The 25998-nt window shown below is 41.1% G+C and overlaps 1 protein-coding gene across 2 annotated transcripts in view; it reads left to right on the top strand.

Annotated features, from left to right (window-relative positions):
* PLD5 (phospholipase D family member 5) overlaps positions 1-25998 on the top strand; it is a 207920-nt gene that overhangs the window by 16993 nt on the left and 164929 nt on the right. Inside the window, exon 1 of one of the 2 annotated variants that reach the window (XM_032184709.1) lies at positions 8193-8451. The exons of the other annotated variant lie outside the window; for it this stretch is intronic. Coding sequence (XP_032040600.1) covers positions 8266-8451 — 186 coding nt within the window. The 5' untranslated portion in view covers positions 8193-8265. Of the gene's footprint in view, positions 1-8192; positions 8452-25998 lie in introns of those variants that run through there. 2 annotated transcript variants of the gene reach the window in all.

Genomic DNA, 25998 nt, shown 5'->3' with positions numbered 1-25998 from the left:
CATATATATACATTTTAGTCATCAAAGCAGCTGTTGATGCGCTTGGTGGAAACATCTGTCAGAGACAGAGGTTTGGCAACTTTGACTCACAGCCTCTAATATAGGAAGCAACACAACTGAGCCAACTGACAGAGTCCCAAGATCTCCATCACAGTAAAACTAAATATAACACTGTATTTAATTTATTTATGTTGTACCTGTGCTATAATGTATAGTTGTTACTGATGAATGCTAACCTTCACAAAGTTTATTCTAAAATCTTAATCTTGTATGTAATCCCTACAGGTCAGTCAAGCTTTATAGAACATACACGTATTTGTAAGGTTGTAGTTCCCCATACTTTAAACTGTTCTAAATCCAGGCTGCTGTAGCCCTCCGCCCCCAGCTTCAGCTCTCCTGTACAAGCATTGTCTTCCCATTCTGCTCTTCTGTATGTAGCTGGTCTGGTTGAAAGCCAGTCACGCTAAATGCCATTGGATCAGTTGGATCAGAGTACAAAGATAAGCACGAAGTTAATGAACTCATGTCATTTTGTCTTATAGGTCTTATTTCATCTTATTTTAGGTGCTGACACACCAATAAACATCTTTCTGGTCACACAATTAAGTCTGTTATGTGATGTAACGTGACATCTCTTTGGGAGGAAAACATCAGTACAGATTTTGTGACATAACTCTCTGCTTGCTCTCAGTGGGAAATATTCCAGTAAATAATGACCCTTTCACCTGTATTTCATTGAAAGCCAGCATCCAGACTCTTAAAAACACTACACTGCAAAAAGTTTTAAGTCAACTGTATCTATAGTACAAAGGATGGCAAAAATAAAGATGAATCACTTTTGCTTCTAAGCTGTATTGCAATTAGAAAACATTTTGTGTTAAAGCTTATAATACTGTAGCTTGCAGCATGATGTTATTGAGCAGGAAGCTTTGAGCTAATTTCCAAAAGACAGTTAGAATTTAGGGCATTTTTATTTGGTTCAAGAAATAAAGAAATATCTTCAAATAATTCCTATGCTGTGAAATTAGGTAGAATATACTGAAGAATAATTTGGAGACTCAGAAATTTCTGCTTTAAAAGAATTTGGATTATTTTAAAATATATTCTTTTGTATAGTAGAAACAAGGTTTTCTAGAAAGCGAAACATGTAAGAGCTCTTTGGATACTTCCTGATCTAATACTTCTTTTACTGGAAATTTCCCTAAGTAACTAGAAAGGTACAATACAGATGTACTTTTTCATACATATATACGTAAAGAAGAAAAAGTCTCCACGGTGTTTTATCTGTTCTGGAATATACTTCTTCCTTTCTTAATGCATTCTAAGAAGATATCTGGAGGACATTTGAGCATGTTAATCTTAGAGAATGTTCATTCCCTGTATGAACCTAACAATCCAGCCACAAAAACAAACAAACAAACAAACAAAGACATTCCCAAACCTTTTCTTCTCTGTTTTAATTCCCTATTTTTCTTCCTTCAGCACCTTACTGGATTTTATTTTCTTCATGTCCTTTGTTGTTTACGCAGGAACATTCACAAAAAGTTCCATTTTTCTCTCTCCTCCCTCCCAATACTTCATATTGTGCAGATGTAGAAAATATATCCCTTGTTATCAACCACAATTTATGTATGTGTTGAAAATAAAAGTGAAAAACATTCCTCTGTCCCTGAAGATTCCTCCTTGTGCTTGTGCAAATCCCTCACCTGCTGTGCTTTCAGTTCCAGTTCACTGGAAAAAAAAAAGTGTCCTTTACAGTATTTTTCCTCTGCTGACTACCACACCCTTGGAACAATTTTAACTACTCACTTCAGAGCAAGAGCACTCAAGAGCTTAGATCTTGTCAGCAGTCTGCCTATTGCACTTAGCTGCACCAACCCGGTAGGCTCAGCATGAAGAACCCAAGCTGAGATAGACGAACATAGCCAGTAAACAAACAGAGAGTCCATGTCCTTCACACAAACGTAAAGGGTCTCATTCCCAGGGGAGGCTGACAGGCACTGCTTGCTGCAGATTTCTTTCAAAGAAATGTAGGCCAAATTCTGCCCCCTGGTCACACCTTCCTTATACAATTATATTTGTCTTGTGACTCCAGTGGGGACAGAGAGGGTGTAATGGAGGACAAAATTTGGCCCCATTAATATGTGTCACTAACTGAATGTTATTTTAAGATGCAGCATGAAAACTTGTCTGGACAAGATTATCAAGGCCCAGATCTGAAAAAGTGTTGAAGAGGTGTGAAAGATGAAAGAGGGAAGAAAGAGAGAAGGCAGAATTGGCTTTGAGATGAAAAATCTCATATGTTCTGTCACAATCCCCCATGAAAAATGAGAATATCCCAATCCATACCAATATGCAGTCAGCATGTGGTAGACTCAAGGGACCAGCTTCATGCCGTTACATTGTATGGAGGTGAAAAGGATGGCATGGGAGACACGTTCTAGCCCTGGAGTTCAAGTTTAACTCGAATTTGCGACTATATTTGCAGAATAATCTTTTATTTCAAATAGGAGGTGGACTAGTTGATCTCTCAGATATTTTTTATTTGCTTTCTAAAGGAAACAAAGCTTACATAATTATACTGTTTGTCTGTCAGTCCCAAACTGTTATGTTCTGAAACACATGGCTGATTTCAACTATATCTGACAGAGGAAAGACGTCTCAAGAGTGGTGCCCAGATGTTCCTAACAGGTAGCTCTGGGTGGTTGGGAAAATCAGCAATTATGCAGGAAGCAAAGTGTCTGGGGTTAAAATCTGAGGCAAGAGACACAGCATAGCTCAGTTAATAGCTGGATTCAGAAAGACATGGAGGCCTGAAGCAGGGAATGTGATCAGTGTGGGACAATGTTTCCATGTTATATATGAGGTGGGTGTCTGATATGTTCATAACCTGAACTCTGAAGCATCTCCAGCTCCAAACCTTCACTGTAATCTTAGCCTGATCCTACTACATACTTGTAACTTCAGCTGCTGTCCAAAAGCTGAAGATATATTCTGTCCAAAGGTTGCATGTTCGGCTGAACAGGACTTGGGAAAGCAACAATGGAGAAATTATTTACAACTCTCTCACTCTAGCTTTTTTCTTAATGTTTTTCTACTTCTCATCTAGTGTGATTTACTATCCCGACCTTGTGCATACTACTGAAGGAGATCACACTACAGGGAAAAAGCTTCCCCCACACACACTCCATGGTTCTTTTTTCCTACAGCAACCCCATGCTTCAGTGATTGGCAACTGCTTCCAGGAGGCAGGAGCAGATAGGCTGGGGCACACACATGGTAAAGCCATCAGAACAGAGCAGGCAGACTACTGCAATGGATTTTTTCTTTGTAAACTACTAGAGTACAGGAGGCCGGGCAGGAACTGGTGGTTTGGTTATTTTGAAACTGTTTTAAAGACTAACAGTTTAAGCTGGGATGTGCCAGTGGTATTGGGAGGTTACACAGACCTCCCCAGCTGAATCTTGTTGATGGCTCCTAGGTGAGAAAGCAAGTTCAGCTGAGCTGCGGAGGAAGGCAGCCGTCACCTTCCTGCCTGGCTGCCAGGAGCGGTACTGCTGCTGTAGCTGGTGTCGGGCACAGCCCTCTGACTGGGCACCAGCTGAAGCCTGTAGGCAATCACTGCCTGCTGGTCTGTCAGGTGTAGGAAATTATGAAAAGTGGGCCAGGGCTTGGGCAGTGTCCAGCTCTGCAGTGCAGACGTAGGGAGTCTAGAGCTTTGTAAGGAGGGCTTGAATCTATCACAGGTATGTTTTGTTTTGTTTTGTTTTGTTTTTTTTAAATGTGTAGGTATATGGTATTTACTGATGAAAAGTTTAATGCTGCTGTATGTGTACTGTATTGCTAAAGTCTTTTATAAAATATGTATATATATACATATATATATATATTTAGAAAGCTTTAGCTTAGAAAGCAACTCTTTAAAGCTTATCTGGGCAAGATTTATGGAAGAAAAGGATGTCATTTTAAAGAAAAAATATATATGGTAGTTCTACCTGGAGGGTTTCTACTTATATTATGATTCTTTTCCTCTCGTTGGCCTGAGTGAACTCTGCCCCCTACAGCTCTCACTCTGTTGGTATAGAAAGTGGAGAGTTCAAAGTGGAGAGTTCTGGACTGCCTAGGTGCATCTCTGAGTCTTGATACTAGGATGGACAGTAAATTAGAGAAAATTGTAGTGTGAACCACAACAGGGTAAACTCATGTTATGCTATGCCTGACTTGCATCTATTGCTAATGATGTAAGTACAATGTTTGTAATTTCAGTCATCCTTGCTGCTGTAGTCATCTGTCCATGGAAGCAAAGGGCCTTGACAGGAGCAGGTGTTTGGGTAATTCTGAGAACTGCATGAAAGAAAGGCAGCAGTTTAATCCAGCTCATACAGCCAATTGGAATTGTTGACCTACTACAAAACTGATTGAATTTTAATGAGTTGAATTATCTCTGAATTAAGCTGGATGCTATGCTTGTGGTCTGAACAAACTTGTTTATTGCATGGATCCAAAATGGAAGAGAAAATGTGGGGAAGAGAGTTCTGTAACACTTTTCAAATTAGATTAATGGTTATGTATTCTCTAGGGGCTGTTACTGTACTTGTAGCTTGTTAGTCCACCTGAGTGAAATGTTTATGAAAATAAAAAAAAATAATTAGTCATTTGACTGAGTTTTCCCACTCAAAAAGTTTCTTTGCTGTTGAGGAAACAAAGGCTTTTTAAGCATGTTTTGCTCATATGACTTCAATAGACTCATTCTAGGTTTCTTTTTCTCTCTTGTGCCTCATCAGACTAGGACTGGGGTAATATTAATGTCAGCAGCATTAGTAGAAAGGCATGTGGGTAAGAGCTTGGTGCCAACCAAGAAGATGCCTAGAAGGGTGAGCAAACCTCTTTATAACCTAGGGTTAAGAGCAACCTCAGCATGCCATTTTTGTGGTTGTTCTGGAGAGGCAGAAGGAAGTTCATTTGGCAGCTGAGAATGCTTCTGGTAGTGTAGCCAGGGAAGAGAAGATAAATTAACCCCACAAAAAAAAAAAAAAAAAAACAAAACCTTTTTTTTTTTTAAACACACATTTTATTTATATATATATATATATATATATATATATATATGGAAGAGTGTGACAATGTATTGTACTGAAGTATGGTGGCATATTGATTCTGGTCTGTCACAGTGCAATGTATTAAGGGATGGGTAGGAAAGCAGGTGGCAACTGCAGAGTGCTAATAAATTTTTTGGAAGTATTTGCAAGCATTGTAAACAAGAAAGCCAGAGGAATAAAGAAAATGTTGGAGTGTTTTCTATACTGCTAGAGAAATAATGTGAAACTTCTTATGCAAATAGCAGTATACAGCAGGCTGTTCTTATTTACAGCATATGTACACTTTTATAAGAACAACATCAAGCTGACAGTATATTTGAAGAACCTAAGAGGGTGTTTGGATTTTTTTGTTTGCTTGTGTTTTATTGAATGCTTGCATGCATTCCCGTCCTTTGGTAGTAGTTGCATCTGTGTTCATATAAAATTCATAAATTGGCATCAACAGATAAAGCAAGGTTCAGTGGGCTTTTAATCAAGATACTCCTAAACTGAGATAGTACCACAGCTCTGATATGCCGTATGTTGAATTTTAGCACCTTCATTATGTCTTGCACTCAGTTGGCTCATGTAGACTTAATTTTTGTTCCAGGTATCATGAGAGTGTACTGATAGTCTTTGGGAGACAGGAAATTAGAGAAAAATTTTTGGGGGAGGGCTGCAAGTCCTTTACACTGGTGAGTAAAAATTATTTGTGTATGTGGTGGTTTTACCTAGCTGGGCAGCTGAACTCTACCACAACTGCTCTCTCACTCCTCTTCTTCGAAGGAAAAGGGGAGAAAATGTGATGGAGAGGGCTCAAGGGTTGAGACAAGAACAGGGGGATTAATCTCCCTATGTTTGTCTCTTTTGCCCACAATGGTAGTTGTTGTGTAATGTAATTTGTTGCCTATTACTAGTGAACTGGAACAGTGAGAAACCAAAAGCCAGCTAAAAAACACGTTTCCCCATCCACTCCCCCCCCCCCCCCCCCCCCCCCCCCAACCACCCGCCTCAACTTCCCCCCGTGAGCAGAGCAGAGGAAGGGGAGCTGTGGTCAATCCCTAATGCTTCATCTCCATTGCTTCTTCATGGTCGCTTTTTTTCCCCTGCTCCATGTGGGGTCCCTCCCATGGGATGCCATCCTTCCTGAACTGATCCTGTGGTGGCAGCCCATAGGCAGCAGCTCTTCAAGAACTGCTCCAGCACAGGTCCCCCATGTGCAGCAGCTCCCCCCACATCCCCTGCTCTTGCGTGGGCTCCTCTCTCCGGGCTGCAGCTCTGGCCCAGGGGCTCTCCATGGGCCACAGCCTCCTCCAGGCCACATCCACCTGCTCCACTGGGGGCTCCTCCACCCACGGGGCTGCAGCGTGGAGATCTGCTCCATGTGGGACGCATGGGCTGCAGGGGGACAGCCTGCTCCACCAGGGGCCTCTCTGTGCCTGGAGCACCTCCTGCTTTCCTTCTGCACTGACCTTAGGGTCTGCAGGGCTGTTCAATCACTTTTTCTCACTCCTGTCTTCCAGCTGCTGTTGCACAGTAAGTTTTTGGTGTTTTTTTTTTTTTTTTTTTTTTTTTTTCCCTAGTTTCTTAAATCATCTCTCCCAGAAGTCCAACCAGAATCACTCGCTGGCTCAGCTCTGTCCAGTGGCGGGTCCCTCTTGGTGCCGGCTGGAGCTGGCTCTGGTCTGACATGGGGCAGCTGCTGGGCTCTGCTCAGAGGCCACTGCTGCAGCCCCCCTGCTACCAAAACCTTGCCATGTAAGCCCAGTACAGCAAATAACATTGATTCTGCTTGTTGTTACTTTGTTACATTTGGTTTAGTATTCATGTACTTCAGTATCCGGCTGCTTTCTGAATGCTATTTTGCAGTAATACACCTTGAGCCCAACCATGAGGATGTTTTAAACGTACCTTCTGAGCTGACAGGAGTAGGCTTCACTCCAGATGAAGTGGTTAGCAGAGAGCTCTTCTGCAGTGCTCTCACCAACCAGTCTGAATGAACAGTTTTACCACTCAAAGGGTATTTTAGTGAACTGGATGCACGTGTAGTCTTTCAGTTCGATATCGGTGTATCTGAATAACCACAGCAGTTCACTTCTGTGGCAAACCACAGCTTGCCCACTGGCAAACGCTTGCCAGAACTGAAGAGCCATTCTGAGCTCCAATAATTAGTTCTTGGTGCTTTGTGAGAGAGTTTTCTTGTCTGTGCCTAATATAGCTCTGCGGAGTGTGTGGGCAATTACCAAGGTGGCTTTTTCACAGTGTGAGAAAGTCCTTTTTTCTTTTTTTCTTTTTTTTTTTTTCCTCCCGGTGAAACAAGTTTCAGCTAAACAGCACCGCAGAGCAACTTGTGCTGCCGGAGCTGGCCCCGGGCTGCACGACCTGCCCGAGCCGGGCACTGGCAGCCGGGCAGGGGGCTCCGCCGGGGCGAGGCTTTCCCCTGGAGCCGAGCCGAGCCGTGCTGCCGCTGTCCCCGGGGAAGGGTCGGGGCGGTGCTGCGGGGCCTGGGGGGCGGGAGCCGCGGGGGCTTCCAGCAGGAGCTTCCAGCAGGAGGCCGGAGGAGGGAGGGCAGCGGGTCGGGGGCGAGGGGGCGGCGGCAAGCGCTCGGTTAAGGGGAAGGCGGCCGCCCCCCGCCCGGCTTTGTGCTCGTCGCCGGCAGCCAGCTCCGGGAGCGAGGAGGAGGAGGGGGGACGGGGAGGAGCCGGCTCCAGCCCCGGGCGGGCGGGCGGCGGCCCCGCCACTGCGCCAACCTGCAGGCGGGCTGGAGGCGGCGGCCGCGCCCGGCCTCCGCCTGCACGGGGCCGCGCCTCCCTTGCTCTCCCCTTTTCTCCCCTCCTCTCCTGTCCCCCGGCCTCGCCGCCGTCCCGCACGCAGCCGCCTCCCGCGGCGCCGGCACCGGGCTGCAGCTGGCGGGCGGCGGCATCTCGGGGCGCCCCCGGCCGCTCCCCTGTCGTACCTGCAGCCCTCCCGCCACTCCCCCTCGTTGCTTCTCTTCTCTTCCCGTTTCCTGGGTATTGGGGGGTTTCTTTTTTTTTGTTCTTTTGTTCCCCCAACCACTTTTTTTTTTTATTTTTTTTTTTTTTTTTTTTTTTTTTTTTTTTTCCCTTTGGACCCTCTTCATCTAGTGGCTCTTAATTTCTTGGTTTCTTCTGATTTTTCTGTTTGGACTTTGCCTTGTCATGTCAAGATGGAAGTCAGGCATGACTGGCTTTCCTCATCCCCCCATGAGGGCTTCGAGCAGATGAGGCTGAAGAGCAGACCCAGGGAGCCGTCACCGAGCCTCACGAGAGTAGGTGCGAACTTCTACAGCACTGTCAAGCAGCAGGACTACAGTGCCAGCGTCTGGCTGAGGAGGAAAGACAAACTGGAGCACGTAAGCCAGCTTCTATTTCCCTCCTTTTATTATTTTTTGTCTTTATACACCTCTGTGTAGCCTCTCTGTTAAACTGCTACCAGCTTGGACTCCAGAAGTGTTGCTCCAGTGATTGGGCATGACGTTGTCCAAATGGTAGAGAAAGGAGCTTCTTAGAGGTCCCAGACTGGTCAAATCCGAGGCAAACAGCATGTCAGTATTGTTCCCAAACCACATGGAAGTTTTTTCCTAACTGGAAATATTTTTGAATGTTCTTGGCTTATTCATACTTCTGTTCCCACAAATTCAGCACTGATGTGGGAGGAGAAATATTGGGATGGTGCAGATGGAGGTTAGAGCACTTATCTCACAGTGATTATAATGTAGTTCTAAAATTGCCAGAAGAAAATAGATTTTTCAAAATTTTAGCTGTGTTTTTGTATTTTTTTCTCCTTCACGGGACTCTGAAAATATTCAGTCTATAAGGGATATAGGAGATTTCCTTCAAGGCATCTATTTCTGCAGCAACAATACATGACTTAACTGTGTTTGGGACCACAGTTGAACTGATACTGTGGGTGGTTGTAGTGAATATTTTATAAGAATTTAAGGTGCTTCTAAGTATTCCTGTCTCATATGATGTCTGAAAGCATTTTTCATGTTACTTTTAACAACAAGGAAATGGGTTGAGATGACCTGCATATCGTCTAAGAGTTTTCTGAGTAGCTTATGAGGTGAATTCCATTGTTACAGTGCAATCAAATCAGGGAAGTAGCTGCACATCTGCAGGGATGCAAAAGAATGTGGATGGGGTTTGCATAATGCAACAGTCTGCCATCCTTTATATTAGTGAATAATTTGCAATCACAGTCACATTGACTTCAAGTTGCACAGAAAAATATTTCCTGTGATGCTGCCACCTGAAGTCTCTTCAGGTAGAAATGATCTTGAAACAAGGATAAATTGCCTTTATTGTATGAAAAATCTAGATGGCATGGTATAATCCTTTGAAGATGAACCCTGAAACAAAACAAAACAGGAAAAAAAAAAAAAACAACAAAACAAAAAAAAAAAAAAAAGAAAAAAAACAAACAACTATCAACTGGTTGATAGAGCATCATCCTCCCTTTCCACCAACCTGCAGAATATCTTTTCCATGCTAGCGAAATCTTAAACTTGAGTTGTTTATGCTTCTGGGGAAATGACAAGAAGTGATGAACTATTGGAAATGCCACATTTTGAATTTTGAGAAAGGTATTGAATCCTATCTGCCTTCCCACACACGTTTTTGTGGTTCTTCACGCTAACAACAAAGCTTCACAGTAGTAAGCTTGTAAGCAGAGTATTCTCCCATTGTGAATCAAAAAGAAAGGTCAGTGCCTTATCTCAGTATGGCTGATGGCTAAAACACAGGAGACACAGAAATCTGACCTCTGGCTTTTGTAACAGGGCTTTGCTACATGTTGATATGTGTCAGCAAATGAATGATTATTAATTGGGGGTGGTGGTGAATAATCTGTCAAATGTGATAGCTAAATGCTGCTTAGGTAGCTGAATACTAGCACGTTCAAATATCTGCATTTGAAATCGTACAATGATATTTATAATGGACAAAGAAAACAGATGTTAACTTGTTTGAGGATGACAAAGTGCAAAACCTTTATTTTGGATGTTGGGATTCCCCCCTCTCCCACCCCCTCTCCCTCCCCTCCCCATTTTTGGATAAAGTCAGTATTTTGATGTCACAGTAGTAATCTTGAATAACCCTGCAGTATTGGTGTGATTTTTTTATTTTTTATTTTTTATTTTTTTTTAATCACTGTGGTATGAATGCATGTTCTTTTGGGAATTTCCCTCTCATTTGATCCAGTTATTTTTATTCGCAGAGCCTACTTGAACAATGCAAAGAAAAAAAACAATGGAGCACAGATATTTCTTGCTTGCAATGAAGTATTTATTTCATTGGCGTTTATTGTGAATACCCTGCAGTACGTTAGATGTTCCAATTGTATCTATGTGAAAATGCTGTTGTGATTTAAGGTAACTGCATTACTCACGAGTACTGTAACAGACAGTCTGTTAAATACATTCCCTTTATGAATGTAAATAAAATATGTACTAATTTATAGGCTACATTTTGCTTATACAATTTTGTTGCAAGGTTGTTTTCCATTTTCAGACAAATCTTTAAGGGCTTTTTTGTGTTTTCCTGATAGTTATTTTTTACACACCACTCTTCTAGTCCGGCAGACAAACCTATTAATTAGAGATGCATTGTTCTCAGTGGTGTAGTCGTTAACATATGTGAGCTTATGGCCAATATTGGATGATGTACAAACTTCATGAGATAAATGGCAAACATGAAAAACTTTTAATTGCAGCCCCCTGCCATCCTCTTCCCCCCTCCTCAAGTTAATTACATTATTTGTTACCTACAAAGAAAATCAATACTCAAGGAGTGAGCATTCATATAGGCACTAATTTTTCTGAAACTATGTAGCATGATATTTATAATGACATAATGGCAGATATAGGCAGGAGTGTATACAGTGCGTCAAGATGTATGCGTGAACTGACTTAGAAGTTTTATATATGTGCTCTTTACGCCTTCTAGACAGTTTTTTTGTTTTGTTTTGTTTTCTTCATAGAAATCTTCTTAAATTGACTTTAGTGTGGTTGTAATACGGATAAAGGTGTGCCGGTATGTTTTGTATGCTATTTCCAGTAAATTTTGGTAGACCACAGTAGATATAATATTGATTTTTGTTGAAGTGATTAGCGTGACTTATTCATGTGAGACATTTCTTATTAATTCATATATAGCTCATAAGTAGAGGGACTGAAAAATATTTTCTGAAGTCAATTTTCATGACGGTGCCTGTGTGTGTATACATATAAACCTCAAATAAATAGTTTGTTGTAGATTTCTAAGCTTAAGAAAGTTGTCATGTTATTTTTTTATTTTTTTTATTTTTTTTCCCCCCTGCTTTTTTAACAAATCTGAATTTGAAGAGTGTGGTAAAGAGGTTCAAAATTCAGCTGTTGCCATAATGCTTAGACGCTAAAAGCCAAGAAGTTGAGATGAACAAATACGATACAGTTTCTTAATAGTTCTATGGTTAATTATTGACTGACCACAGAGGAAGCCAGAAGCTGGAATGTATTGCTGGCGTCTTGTTAATTGATTGTTCATCAAATGATCTTAATATAGTATTTCCTTTCTGGTTAAAAGTTTATGTGGGTTATCTTTTTGCAAGTGACAGTAACACAATTTGTACTGTGCAGGATCTGAATGCAATTCACTCATTTTCTCTTGTGAACTCAAATGCTATCTTTGAGATTAAGTGGGACTGCCCATGAGGCGTTTGTGCTGAACTGGTGCCTCTGTGTACGTGTGGTGTAGCTGATGGTTCAAAGGGTTGTAATTCCTCAGTTTAATAGAGGAACTAATTATAGGTCTGAGCAACTTTGTTGCAGGTGTGATCAGGGTGATGTTGCAACCATTCAGCTGATGTTCCCACAGCATCTGCTTCAGCTGGTTCCTAATACCTTCTGGAGAAGTTGTTTGCCCACTTCTGGAAGTGATTGGAGTGAAATTGGTGTATGAAAAACCATCTCCTTTGCAGAGTGTTTTTTTTTTCTTCTATCTTTGTCTGGTGTTGCATTTTTAATCAAAAGTGACTTGGGTAAGAGGGGAAAGAGTACAATGGAGAGGAAGAGTGGAAGAGTGGCTAACAAGCCTTTAGCTGGTGGGAGTTGCCTATGTCTGATTTAATTTACAGCTGTTCTCCATCATATCTGTGCATCCTTCAATAATGGCAAATACTGTATAGCTACTTTCCTAGTACCTCAGTAAAAGAGGTACTAAATACCCTCAATTTTTAAAGAGAATTTAATTCTAAATAGTAACAAATGAAAACAAAAACTGAACAGATTTTGTAAGCTACAACAGATGCTTCAAGCATATACTTCTTTTTTTATTACACAGGTATTTCTTCTCAACTATGTAGTTATTCAATCTTTTTCTAACTTTCAATTTTACTTGTTTACTCAATTGTGCTTTAAAAAAAAAAAAAAAGATTTTAAAACCTGGCTTTTATGAATTGGATTCAAGATGATACATTATTGGGAGGCATGTTATAAGAGTTGTATTTCCATGAGATCATCAATCTGTTACATTTAATAATGTCATAAAGAGGTAACATTATTGATAGTTCTTGCATCATCTCTTCTTTTTACTTAAATTCTAATCAATGGCAAAGGCAATGCTGGAATTTTCAGATTCTAAGTACTCTTGCTGCTGTGAGAGCTGACTTGGCCGGTTGACGTTATGCAGCTGATCAGCTCACCACTGTGCCTTTGGTGGCATCACTACCCAGAGCAAAGAGGTAATGAGGCTGAGGCAATGCTGTATGGCAACAGAGGCAGGTATCCAATGTGGAAATATTAGGCCTGAAACAATTCACAATGATGCTTTTCAGTCATGCATGTGGTATTTCCCAGAGCTTTACGACCAAATCAATAATGAAATACATCCTAGGGATGGTGGAAAATATCACATGCACAGCAATAACTGTAACATGTAAACGGAGAAGGTGAACGTGGTTAACGTAGTGAAGCAAGTTAACATGAGTATGACTCAAAGCCAAGCCAAATCACTTTAACCTAAGGGAGAATAATTAAGGGATCTGAATCAGAATTCAATAACTGTTCAACATGCTCCCAAAACAGCCTCTGTCTTGCTATGAATGCAAATAGACTTTTGTTGTTGTTGTTGTTTGAGTTAAATGAATTAAGAGTCTTCTGCATTAGGCAGGAATAAATAATGGAATAATATCAAATTGCAAGAAGAATGGAGTATACCATACATGAAGGTGCATAAATGGGTACTATTCAGAGGGTTCAAAAGAGTTGGTTTCCAGCATTGAGAACTTTTTCATGGCTTGGTCGCAGATAATCATTCCAAATACCTATCTGGGTCTGGAGAGGGATGTCTGAATCTAGATTTCACTGTTAAAATCAGGAGAAGCCCATTAAGTAGGGTGATTTTGGCTCTTTCTCAACATAAGTCTGACATTCATAAATGCCTGCCTGCAACAGTGGTACTAGTATGCATTGAGGTCCCTGCTGAAGTAGTAGCATGCAGTTGGCTTCCCTGCTGACAGACTGACTGGAGAGGTTCTGTTAAAATGTTGTTTTCCTTGAAGGTGTCTCTTGTAATGTTTTGTAGGCAAACATAATTAGAGAAAAAGTAATGTTCAGAAAAGTGGGGGAAACAGGACCAAAAATACTTGAAACAGTGTGGGGAAAATACTAAGAGTTTTAGGGTATAGAATGTAGAACAGTTTGTTTTTAAAATAGCATGGGGAATTTATAGTGGCATCTGGAGATTTGGAGAGGAAAGAATAACTTTAGTCACCAAAGTAATTTCATATTGAAAAGATTGAAAATATTATACCCAATAGCTCATGTTTCTCTTTGTGGTTGTGGTGAGTTAACCCTGGATGGCTGCTAGATGCCTGCCAAGATGCTCTCCTACTCCCTTTAATAGGACAGGGGGAGAAAATAAGATTAAAAAGCATGTGGGTCAAAGTAAAGACAGGGAGTTCACTTACCAAAATATTACCATGGGCAAAACAGACTCAGGGAAAACTAATTCATTGCCAACTAAAAATAGTGAGAAACAAGGACAAGTCTAAAAACACCTTCCCATGCTTCCTTCTTTCCTGGGGTCAACTTCACTCCTTTGTTCCTGACTCTTACACCTCTTCCTTGTCCTGCCCCCAGCCAGTGGCACAGGGGAATACAGAACAAGAGTTGTGGCTGGTTCACAGCACTTCCTCAGCTGCTCCTTCGTCCTCATACTTTTCCCCTGCTCCAGCATGGGGTCTCTTCCACAGAGTGTAGTACTTCACAAACTTCTCTGACATGAAACCTTCCCAAGGGCTGCAGTTCTTCAAGAATTGCACTAGTGTGGGTCTCTCCATGATGTAAAGTCCTTCAGAAATGGACTGATCCAGCATGGTTCCCCTACAGGCTGCAATTCCTGCCAGATGATCTCCTCCAGCACAGGCTTTTCTCCACCAGCCACAGTTCCTGCCAGGAGCCTGCTCCAGCATAGGCTCTTCATGGGCTGCAGCTTCCTTCAAGGAACATCCACCTGCTGCAGATGTGGACGGATATCTGCTCTGACATGGTCCTCTCCATGGGTGCAGGGGAGTCTCTGTTCCAGCACCTGTGGTGCCTCCTCCTTCCACCTCTAACCTCGATGTTTGCAGGGCCTTTTCTATCACATTTTTCTCACTCCTCTCTCAGTTGTTTTGCACTTTCTTTAATTTCCTAGAGCTGCTGTCTGCTTTGCTGATAGATGCTGCAGAGCACAGCTGACTTGTTTTTGGAGCCAGCTGGAACTAGCCGTGTCTGACATGAGGCAGCCCTTGGCCTCTTCTCAAATAGGCCACTGCTGCAGCCCCCACACTACCAGAACCTTGCTGCAATAAACCCAGTACATTAGCCTTAGAAGTTACTCTTCTGTCATACCAGAAAAAAACTTTTGACATTGCATTAAGTTAATGCGTTGTTTCTGATGAATTCAGCATCAGTCATTTGGAAAGTCTAAACTGTCCAAGCTAAAATTAAAACATCTGAGGCATGTAGTTACTGTAGCAGGCTTAATTTATAGTGTTTGGCCTTGTGTTGTTGCATAAGAAAACAACACTTGAAGTTTCAAAACTGCATTTAAAATTGATTTATATATGCATATATAAATTTAATTAAATTCATTTAAGTGTTCTTAGAAATTGCTTTTCAAATTTCTGAACAAAAGATGTAAAGCCTAGGCTATGGTTATTTCAGATGCTAAATTCTCTGAAGATATGGGAAAATGGTTTTCATTGCTATACCTTTCCTAATACTACCAGTGTTAAGGAAAATCCAAATTACTTTTTTGCTACTGTCATCCTTTTCATCAAAGCTGACCATCCTTTTGAAACAGCAGCTCCAGAAGCTTGCGACCTAAGCTCCTTGTCTGCTACGCAACCAAATACTTTATAGTCTTCAGAGGGTGGGTCTTGTTAGCAGGGCATTGACCATAACACTTCTGAAGATAGCATGGGTGCTTAAGACACTAAGAGAATTATCCTTAGTGAATATCTCTTCACAAATGCAATCACTTCAATGATTGTGATAGATGCCAGAAGGAACTAGTGCCTGTGGCAGAATGTATGTCTAGCTTAGGCCTCCCATTCCAGAACAAAGCATGCTAAAATACTCCAGTGATAATCCTTTTCCCAGTCTATCCAAAGACAGAAACATCACACCAACTCATGTTGAATTGACAAACTCAGTGACAAACTCAGCTTCAAACCCATTCAAGATGGGAAGTCATATTCTTGATCATTCCCAATAAAGAAATACTAAATAACAGCTGTTAGAGAGAAAAAGTAATAGCAATTTTCCAGTCTACAGTCATTAGAAGAGTGTCACCAATGTGTAATCTGACCAGATAATCAAGTTGTTTGAAATCTATTCTTTGCTGATTCTGAGAAGTAGAATAGGAGAATACTTGAGGATATATCTAGACTAGCCAGCAGGTGTATGCTAGAATCTATCTTCTACTCAGCCAAATGAGGGACCTGTGCTGCTGCTTACTTGTGACACTCTATGCCCAGGTTTCCAGGATGGAAACCATTATTCACTTTGAATAATGAAGTGAATACGTACCTAGGTGTTACCTTAGCTGGTGGGGATGCAATTGAGCCATTTACTGAGAACTCAGGCACACCTGTACAGGCACCAGATTTAGGTGCTATAAAGGAAGCAAGTTAGCCTGCTGTTCTCTCAAAGTAACCTACAGAGTGGGTTTACTGTGACTATATGGCTACTGTACTGTACCTTTGTGGGCAACAGGGCCACTCAGTCAAAAGTGACAAAATCTGTGCAAGGAGTTACAACCTCAGGTTCATGAGGAGGAAGAGAAGTAATGAATGATACCCTAGTACAACTGAAGCGAATTAATTTAATCTGACATTAATTTTTATTAGTTTGCGAACCTATTTCATTTTTTTTGGATATTTATCTATCAAAACATCCTCTTATTTTTTTGTTTGTTTGTTTGCTCCTCGGAATTCTTTTACTTTTATAAATTTGGATATTTTTAAAGGGATTTAGGTTATTTGTTTTGATCAGTGCATTGCATAATTTGGCTATATAGGTAATATCTTGTCCTAGACAGAGAAATATCTGTGGTATTTTTAGCAGTGCTTCATTGGCTCATGCTTTGAAGACAGACACAAATTTACCTATTCTCCCATGGGGTGTTCATAGGTGAATACAGCTGTACATCTTATTTTTCTTATTAACACCAAGAATTTCAAAAAGCTTTGCTAGTTCTATTTCTGATTACATGATGTCAACATAATCAGCAGCTTGTTTTACCATTTATATAGTTGTTGCTGCTTATAAATAGTAGTCACCCTATTTTGTTGCTATTTGTATTTCACTATTTACAGTTGTAATAAAATGTTTAATGGAATAAAAAAGAGCTAATGTATTTGAGAATTGCTACTAATAAAGCAAATAGTGACTCAGATAATTCCTGCCATTCTGATAAATTAGATAGGCTGGATTTCCCCAAGGCATTTTAAACTGTTTGGAGCAGAACCAAATGTAGAGCAGTGCTGAGCAGGGGACTTTGGCAGTGACTGGTTGTAAGACTATCAGTCACCAGTTTAACTTCCATGATCCTGTTGTTAGCCCACTAAAGGCATATTTACTTGTGGTAATACTCTAACAGTTCTGTAAATGTTAGTATATCATAAAAAGCCTATCATAATGAGAAGATGTGCATTTGTTTTGAAATGTGGAAGAGTAAGAATTGATTCAAAGATCAAAGCCGAATTCCTTTAAGTGGTATATTCTTTATTGCAGCGCTGGATGCACGGGGGATCTCTCCACCTATCGTGCATACCCAAAGCGGAAAGCAGTCTTGAATTTATACAATCAATCTATCAATATTCTACAAGCACCTATACATATTCATTACCTATCCCCGCCTTCCCTCGCTTCTCATGCTAATTAGCCTTTTGGCACCTTGCGCCTGCGTAGAGCCTTCCAAGAATTGTGGGCAGGGGTCTTTGGGACGTGGGCAGGGGTCTTTGGGAGGAAGACCCCGAGTCTTCCTCACAGTGTACTTTTCACCTTTGGTCAGGAATCTGCTGAATTGGCAGGTTTCTTAATTGCAAGAGCTGGTTGTTGCTAATTCTTCCATTTGTTGTATCTTTATAATGAATTCCAATGTCCAGTTTCGAGATTTATAGTCCTTACGTTTGTTTCTCTGTCCATCTGCCGCTTCCTTATCATGAGTTCCAGTGTCTTGTTTCGAGATATACAGTCCATGTCTGGGGATTGTCCTTGCCTCCCCAATACCTCCCCAATACCTCCTTAATCAATCCCCCCTTTTCTTTTCCCATGCAAATTCTTTTGCATCAGATACTTTCATTATTTACAGTAACACAACAAAGCAGGCATCTAAACAACATGCACACAAATATTCCTAACACTACTAATACGATTAGAGCAATGAATACTTGTTTCAACCATTGGAAATTGGGCAACCAGGAGGTTAACTTATTCCATAGTTCACTAAAACTCCATGAAAGATCATCTTTACTGATCTCATGTAGGATCCTGGTCTGCTTCCATATTTCTTCCAGGTCGGTAGAGATCCTTCCACTCTGATCTACATACACACAACAACTTGTGTTTATTACTGTACAGACTCCCCCTTGAGTGGCCAGTAACAAGTCTAGGGTCATCCGATTTTGTAATACTACCTGTGATAAACTAGATATCTCTTCTTGTTGAGCCTTTATAGCATCCAGAATTTTGTTTTCTAACTTCTCTATAATTGCAGAAATATTAACTATTGCCTTTTCCAATTCACTCCCTCCTAACCATGTGATAAACCATCACACAAAACTATGAAAAGGGGTGTGTCTCTCTACCAATGTATTGTTAATTTTTCATCTGATTCTCCGGATATGATTTCTCAGGTAACCTCGAGGCACTACATCATGTACTGTCATATTGGGGACTACCGCTCCAAGAGTGCAAGTTCCCTTCCAATTCTCAGGCAAGACCTTACGGGCTGTATCGTTGCATAGCCAATACCACCCTTTTCCTTCTGGAACTGTCCAGCTGGTTGAATTTGCCCAGCCGCTAGTCGTACTAATATCAATTGTTCAATTACAAGATGTCTGATTTCCCACATAAGTAGTATCCGTATTTATACAATGCTGTTTTCCCATACCCTTAGGCAGGTTACACCTTTGTACACATACATAGTAAGATTCCAACGGCACGAAGCTACTAACTTCTAGTTCCAAAACTTCTTAATATTTTCGACCCCAAGATGTGTCTTCCCACAAATTAGTCCAAGATAAGTTTGCAGGCGAGGGAATCCCGATTAACGATACACCCTTATTCCCATGCTGTGGCAGATGGGTGCATACCCAACAGTTCGTCTTATTAGTTACTTGAGAAATTGTTTGTATTAAGGTCAGGTGTAAGTTCTCATCCCAAGTTGCCCACCCCGAATCCGAGAACCGCACCCCTGCAATCATTAGGATCTGGAAAACCGTAATTTTGTTGGTCCAATTGGAGTGGTGGTCTATATCCTCGCCGGGACCTTCTTCACCCTTGAATTGTGGATCCAAGCTGCTTGCTTCTTAATCTTAATGGCGGTGTGTGTTGTCAGTAATACTTGGTATGGTCCCATCCACTTTCCTTCCATTTTTCCTGTAGGGGTTGTCCTGAAAAAGTCTTTATATATATATATAATTCCCGAGCTTAAAGGGGTGGATTGGTTGATCCAACCCTCTAGCCCTGGTCCCTAAAACAAATTTATGTACTTTATTTAATTGTTTCTGAAGTTCAGTTATATAAGCATATAAATATTCTGATCCTAACTGCGTTAGGTCCTCTCCACTAAATAGAAATTGCTATGGCCTTCCATATAAGATTTTGAAGGGACTCAAATTCCCTTTTATTCTAGGTTTAACTCTAATTCCAAGTAATGCTAAAGGGAGGGATTGAGGCCATGACAAATTAGCTTCTTATCCAATTTTAGCTATTTATTGTTTAATTAAATGGTTCATTTTTTCTACCTGTCCACTTGCCTGTGGTCTATAAGGAGTATGCAGTTGCCAATCTATCTTTAGAATCTTACTTATCTGTTCTACCACTTGAGCACAAAAATGTGAACCTCTATCAGAAGACATTGCTACTAGAATCCCAAAGCATGGTATTATTTCATTTAACAAGACTTTAACCACTTCTCTTGCTTTGTTTGTTCGACAGGGAAAGGCTTCAGGCCTTCCTGAAAACGTGTCAGTCAGAACCAGTAAATAATGATACCCCCCTTTTCTAGGGAGTTCTGAAAAATCAATTTGCCACTGTTGCCCCGAATAATTTCCTTTACCGATTATTCCAAATTTTATTCTATTCTTGGTATTGGGGTTATTGTGTAAGCAAATGCTACATTGTTGAGTTACTTGTTTTATCATATCGTCCCACTAATGTCTGACGCAGGCTCTTATGCAGTGTGCCAGCTCCCCAATACGTTTTATTGTGTTCTGTAAGAACTATGGGCCATGTCAAACTAGAGGGTATTACTATGTGGTTATCTTTTAAATATACTCATCCATCTGGTTTCATTTTACCTTTCAAATCTTCAATTAATTTGAAGTCTTCTTTTGTATAATTTGGATATAGTTTGGATTTTACCGTCTGGTATCAAAGACAATGCCTTCACCTCAGTTATTTCAGCTGCCTGCTTAGCCTCTGCCAATTGATTTCCAATTTCAAAATCGGTGTTCCCCTTTTGGTGTCCCTGACAATGCATGATAGCTACCTTTTCTGGTTGTTTTACAGCCTCTAACAATTTTAAAATTTCTTCAGCATACTTTGTGTTTTCACTGAGCGGTCAGCAATCCATGTTCTTTCCAAATTGCTCCATGAGCATGTACCACGCCGAATGTATATTTAGAATCTGTCCAAATATTTACCCTTTTTCCCGCTGCCAGTTCCAATGCTCTCATGAGAGCAACTATCTCCGCCTTTTGAGCTGATGTTCCAGGGGGTAAAGGCTTAGACTCGATTACCTGCTGAGTAGTTGTTATAGCATATCCAGCTTTATGTTGTCTTTGCATAACAAAACTGCTCCCATCCGTGAACCAAGTTTCTTCCGCATCTTCCATGGGCTCCTCCTTAAGGTCTGGTCGGCTGGAATACACAGTCTCTATAGTTTCTAAACAATCGTGAATCACAGGTTGTGCTGGAGCATCACTAAGAAAAGAGGCTAGATTCACAATATTAGTTATCACAATTTCCACATTGTCCTGTTCTACCAATATTGCTTGATATTTCAAAATCATCAATTCTTGTTTAAGTTGTTTAAAGACTTTTTGTGCTTCTCCAGTCCAGACTAACTTTGACTGGTTAATCTTTATCAATTCACATAGAGGCTTTACCAATAGTCCATGATTATAAATCCAAAGGCGACACCAACCTGTCATTCTTAAAAAGGTTTGTAGCTCCTTTACCATTTGAGGTTCTGGAGTCTGGCAAATGACTTCCTTATGTTCAGTTCCTAGTTCTCGTTGTCCTTCCGAAATTTCAAATCCCAGATAGGTCACACTTTGTTGAGCCAGCTGGACTTTCTGTCAAGAGACTTGATATCCATTTAAACCCAGAAAATTAAGACGACTTATAGTCCATTGAATACAACTCCCTTTAGTCTCAGTAGCTATTAAGAGATCATGTACATATTGTAACAAAGCACCTTCAGTGTCCGGAGGCATCCATGTTTCGAGTTTCCTTGCTAATTGGTTTCCAAAAATAGTGGGGCTATTCTTGAATCCTTGAGGTAGTAATGTCTACGTAAGCTGCGTCTTTCTGCCTGAATCGGGATTTTCCCATTCAAAGGCGAATAGGTTTTGGCTTTCTGTGGCTAAGCCTAGGCAGAAGAAGGCGTCTTTTAAATCCAGTACGGTAAACCAGACTTGACTATTCTTTAATTTAGTCAGCAAAGTATAAGGGTTTGCCACTACTGGATGTATATCCTCAGTGATTTTATTTATGGCCCTCAAATCCTGAACTAGCCTATAGCTTTTTCATCTGCCTTTTTAATTGGCAATATGGGTGTATTTTATTCTGATTCGCATTCAATCAATAATCCATACTGTAAAAAATTATTAATTATCTCTTTAATTCCTTTCCTATCTTCTATCCTCAAAGGATATTACTTAACCTTAACGGGTTTCTCTCCTGGCTTTAATTTAATAATTATTAAGGTCACATTTTTACCTCTTTCAGGGGTTTCAGTAGCCCAAACTCCTGGACATACTTGATCTGTGATCTCTAAAGGTATTTCACTTTTAGGGTCAGTTTGTATTAGTGCCAAACTTAACACATTTGTTAGTTGTTCTTCTCCTATACTTAATTCCATTTTCCCTTTTTTCAAAAACAATTTCTGCTCCTACTTGCTCTAATAAATCTCTACCTAAGAGTGCCCATGAGGAGCTAGGCATATATAAAAATCTGTGTATGCCCCATTTTTTCCGTAACTTGTACTTCAAAGGTTCACAAAAATAAGCCTTTTCGGTTACACCTTGTCCTGGTTTCAGTTAGAACAGAGTTAATTTTCTTCCTAGTAGCTGGTAGAATTCTGTGTTTTGGCTTAGGATGAGAAGAGTGCTGATAACACCCCGATGTGTTAATTGTTAAAGAGCAGTGCTTATACCAAGCCAAGGACATCTCAGCTTCTTGCTCTGTCCTGCCAACAGGCAGGCTGGGGGTGCAGTAAGAGCTGGGAGGGGACAGACCCAGGACAGGTGACCCAAACTAGCCAAAGGGGTATTCCATACCATCTGACATCAGGCCAAACAATACATAGGGGTGGCCAGCCGGGGGGAGGGGGCCGGACCACTCGGGGCCAGGCCGGGCATCAGTCAGCGGGTGGTGAGCAACCGCACTGTGCACCACTTGTTTGTACACATTATTAGTAGTGGTACTATTATCATCATTGTATTATTATTATTATTATTATTTTGTCTTATTAAACTGTCTTTATCTCAACTCACGGGCCTCACTTTCCACCTCTCTCCCCCGTACCAGAGAGGGAGGGGGAGGGTGAGCAAACGGCTGCGTGGTGTTTAGCTGCCGGCCGGGTTAAACCACGACACATCTTTTACCCTAACATAATAATTCTGTGAAGGCATTAATGCTTGATTTAGAACTGAATACGTTGCCCCATATCAATAAGAAATTTCACTTCCATTCCTCCCCTAGCTTCATTATAACCAGCGGAGGTACTAGGGTAGATTCCCCAGGTCCCCGTTATTCCTGTTGAAATCAGGGGTCTATTATCCTAGGAAAAGGCTAGTCAATTTGTCCTCCAAAGCCAGGTCCAAACCGTTTTGTTTTATTTATTTATTTATTTATTTATTTATTTATTTTCATTACATTTCAGAGTTGGTCCAAAAATTCCATAGGGGTTTCTTTTAGACCTTGTTGGAAGCATATTCTCAATTCCCAATTCATCCAGATTTTAGTATTTACTTAACCGTTCATCATTTTCAGGATGATTCGGGTCTTAGTGGGGGTCGGTCAGGGGAATGCAATTGTCCACAGTTCCCTGAGCGGTCCCATCGGCAATCTGAGCTCGCACATGAACTCAGGTTGTTTTAAGAGTTAACTGGTTTTCTGTTTCTGTGACAACTCTCTCGGACCCATCATGGTCCCTTTGCCCTAAAGGGCTAACACCCGGGATTTTAAGATCTCTGCCTCGGGCAGAGGCAGAACTATTAACATTCCTACATCCTCTTTCCCTGCTCATTCAACTTCAAACACCTTTAACACTTTCAACAACCCTTTTAACACTTCCTTTATCTTTCTCCAGCCTGTACTTCTCTAATGCCATCATCAAAGGCTCAGTCAGGGGCCAACTTAATTCCGTACCTTTTCCCACCAAGATGCTGAAACATCAGTATACAACATTTCATCCTGTTCTGCTTCTCAAAAAACAACATTAACTGTAGCAAAATATTATAGTTTAAAGTTCCATTTAGGGGCCACTTTTCTCCACATTCCAGCTTATAAAGCGGCCACCACTGATTACGATATTTTATCAATGTTTTCCTGTTCACACTTCCACCGGCAGATCCTCCAATATCCTTCCAGTGACTTAAAACACATCCTAACACACTTTTCTTTAAAATTTCACTGCTTGTTTGCCCCCCCAGTTTCCAGTTTACACTTTCAGAATACACATGTTACTTACAAAAGCGTATCACAAAACGTATCACTCACAAAAATACGGGCACGCAATATCTTTCAGTAGAGATGTCACAAAACTACTATTACCAGCAATATTGCCAAAATCACAATAACAATAGTCAGAGTCAAATTCCACATGCGATAAGTCAGAAAACCAAACTGTGTAACACCGTAACGATATCTTTCTTACAACAATGCCACGAACCTACTATTACCACCAGGAAAATAGCCAAAATCGCAGTAACAATAACCAGAGTTAAATACCATACTCCATGAGTCAGAAAACCGAAATAGACAACACAATTCCAGATGGACCTTAAAGCGAGCTCCTTCCTTAAGGTCCCCAAATATACTTATGGTGCTTACCACAAAGTATATACCAAACACTGCCTCGCAGAAGATCACCTTCTGACTTACAGACAGTTCCAGATACAGATGGACCCCAAGGTCCCCAGATATACTTGTGGTACTAACCACAAAGTATATACCAAATACTGTCCTGCAGAAGTCACCTTCCGACTTACTGGACAGTCCCAGATGACCGGTCTACCAGAAAACCAAAGCAGAATAAAGAATATACTCACTTACAATGATGGGGTCCTTGTCTGCCTCCGCAGTGATCCGGTGAGTCGAGGAGTCCCTCCGGGAAATCCCGGGGGTACCCTAGGGAGTCCTGTCCCCAGCGGGTCCTGCGGTCCGGCAGAGAGGTCGTCCCATCTGGGGTGCCAGATTGATTCAAAGATCGAAGCCGAAATTCCTTTAAGTGGTATATTCTTTATTGCAGCGCTGGATGCACGGGGGATCTCTCCACCTATCGTGCATACCCAAAGCGGAAAGCAGTCTTGAATTTATACAATCAATCTATCAATATTCTACAAGCACCTATACATATTCATTACCTATCCCCGCCTTCCCTCGCTTCTCATGCTAATTAGCCTTTTGGCACCTTGCGCCTGCGTAGAGCCTTCCAAGAATTGTGGGCAGGGGTCTTTGGGAGGAAGACCCCGAGTCTTCCTCACAGTGTACTTTTCACCTTTGGTCAGGAATCTGCTGAATTGGCAGGTTTCTTAATTGCAAGAGCTGGTTGTTGCTAATTCTTCCATTTGTTGTATCTTTATAATGAATTCCAATGTCCAGTTTCGAGATTTATAGTCCTTACGTTTGTTTCTCTGTCCGTCTGCCGCTTCCTTATCATGAGTTCCAGTGTCTTGTTTCGAGATATACAGTCCATGTCTGGGGATTGTCCTTGCCTCCCCAATACCTCCCCAATACCTCCTTAATCAGAATTGGTAATGTCATTGGCACTTCCAGCCACATAGTGGTTTTAGTGTTACAGAAACTGTGCTGCTGCCCATTAAGTTCCATGTCTGATCCGTTTCTAGGCAGGAGTTTTTTTGGTAAGGGTGTATGCATTATATGTGCTGAACAAACTTCAGGCAGGCAGTACTTCAGCTGAGGCTACCTACTGAACTATGTTACAGGTGGCAGTGATTTGAGCCCTAGTTCTCAGTGCTGTTTGTGCAATTCTGCTTGATTTTGTTCTAAAGTCACCGCAAAGTATCCATCGTCTTTGCTGCTACACGCTTCAGTAGCATATTAGCTCCTTGAGAGAAGACTATGGATCAGCTCAGCTGTTATGAGTTTAGGGCAAAAAATGGAAGTCCAATTGTGGTATGCAAGGTAGATAAAGGAAAAGTCTGTCTCCAAGTCCTCATCTCTTCTTGAGCCTTAACTCTCTGCATTGTCAGGCTAGTTGCTGGATACCTTATATAAAACACTGCTGTTAGCACAGGGGAAAATCCTTGACAGGCTATGAAAAAGACAGGAGGGATCCCAATACAACAGATGGCATGTAGGAAACTGTAAGATCTATGTGAGTATGCAAAAAATGAGATAAATGGTGGGCAACTTGATCCAAGTCCTCCTTAAGGTGTTTGATAATGGAGAGTACAGGAAAGAAGCTAGGTGCATTTGAAACTTTCAATTGGCTGCAAGGAATAATGAATGGATACCTAAGAAAGACTAAGAAAAACAAGGCTACTTGTGAAACAATATCTTTGCTCCCCATTACAATGCTTCTGTTTCTCATAGGGAAGTGTGGGTGAAAAAATGCCCATCACGCTTAAAACAAACAAACACACAAATCTAAACTGAAATATGATCTCAATTTAATGATAGCAGGGATCATCTGTTTTGCGCTTATTTGTGTGGAAATATGCACCTGCTTTAATG

Source organism: Aythya fuligula, chromosome 3, assembly GCF_009819795.1.
Source record: "Aythya fuligula isolate bAytFul2 chromosome 3, bAytFul2.pri, whole genome shotgun sequence".
Lineage (NCBI taxonomy): Eukaryota > Metazoa > Chordata > Aves > Anseriformes > Anatidae > Aythya > Aythya fuligula.
This window is presented reverse-complemented; position numbering and strand designations above follow the sequence as displayed.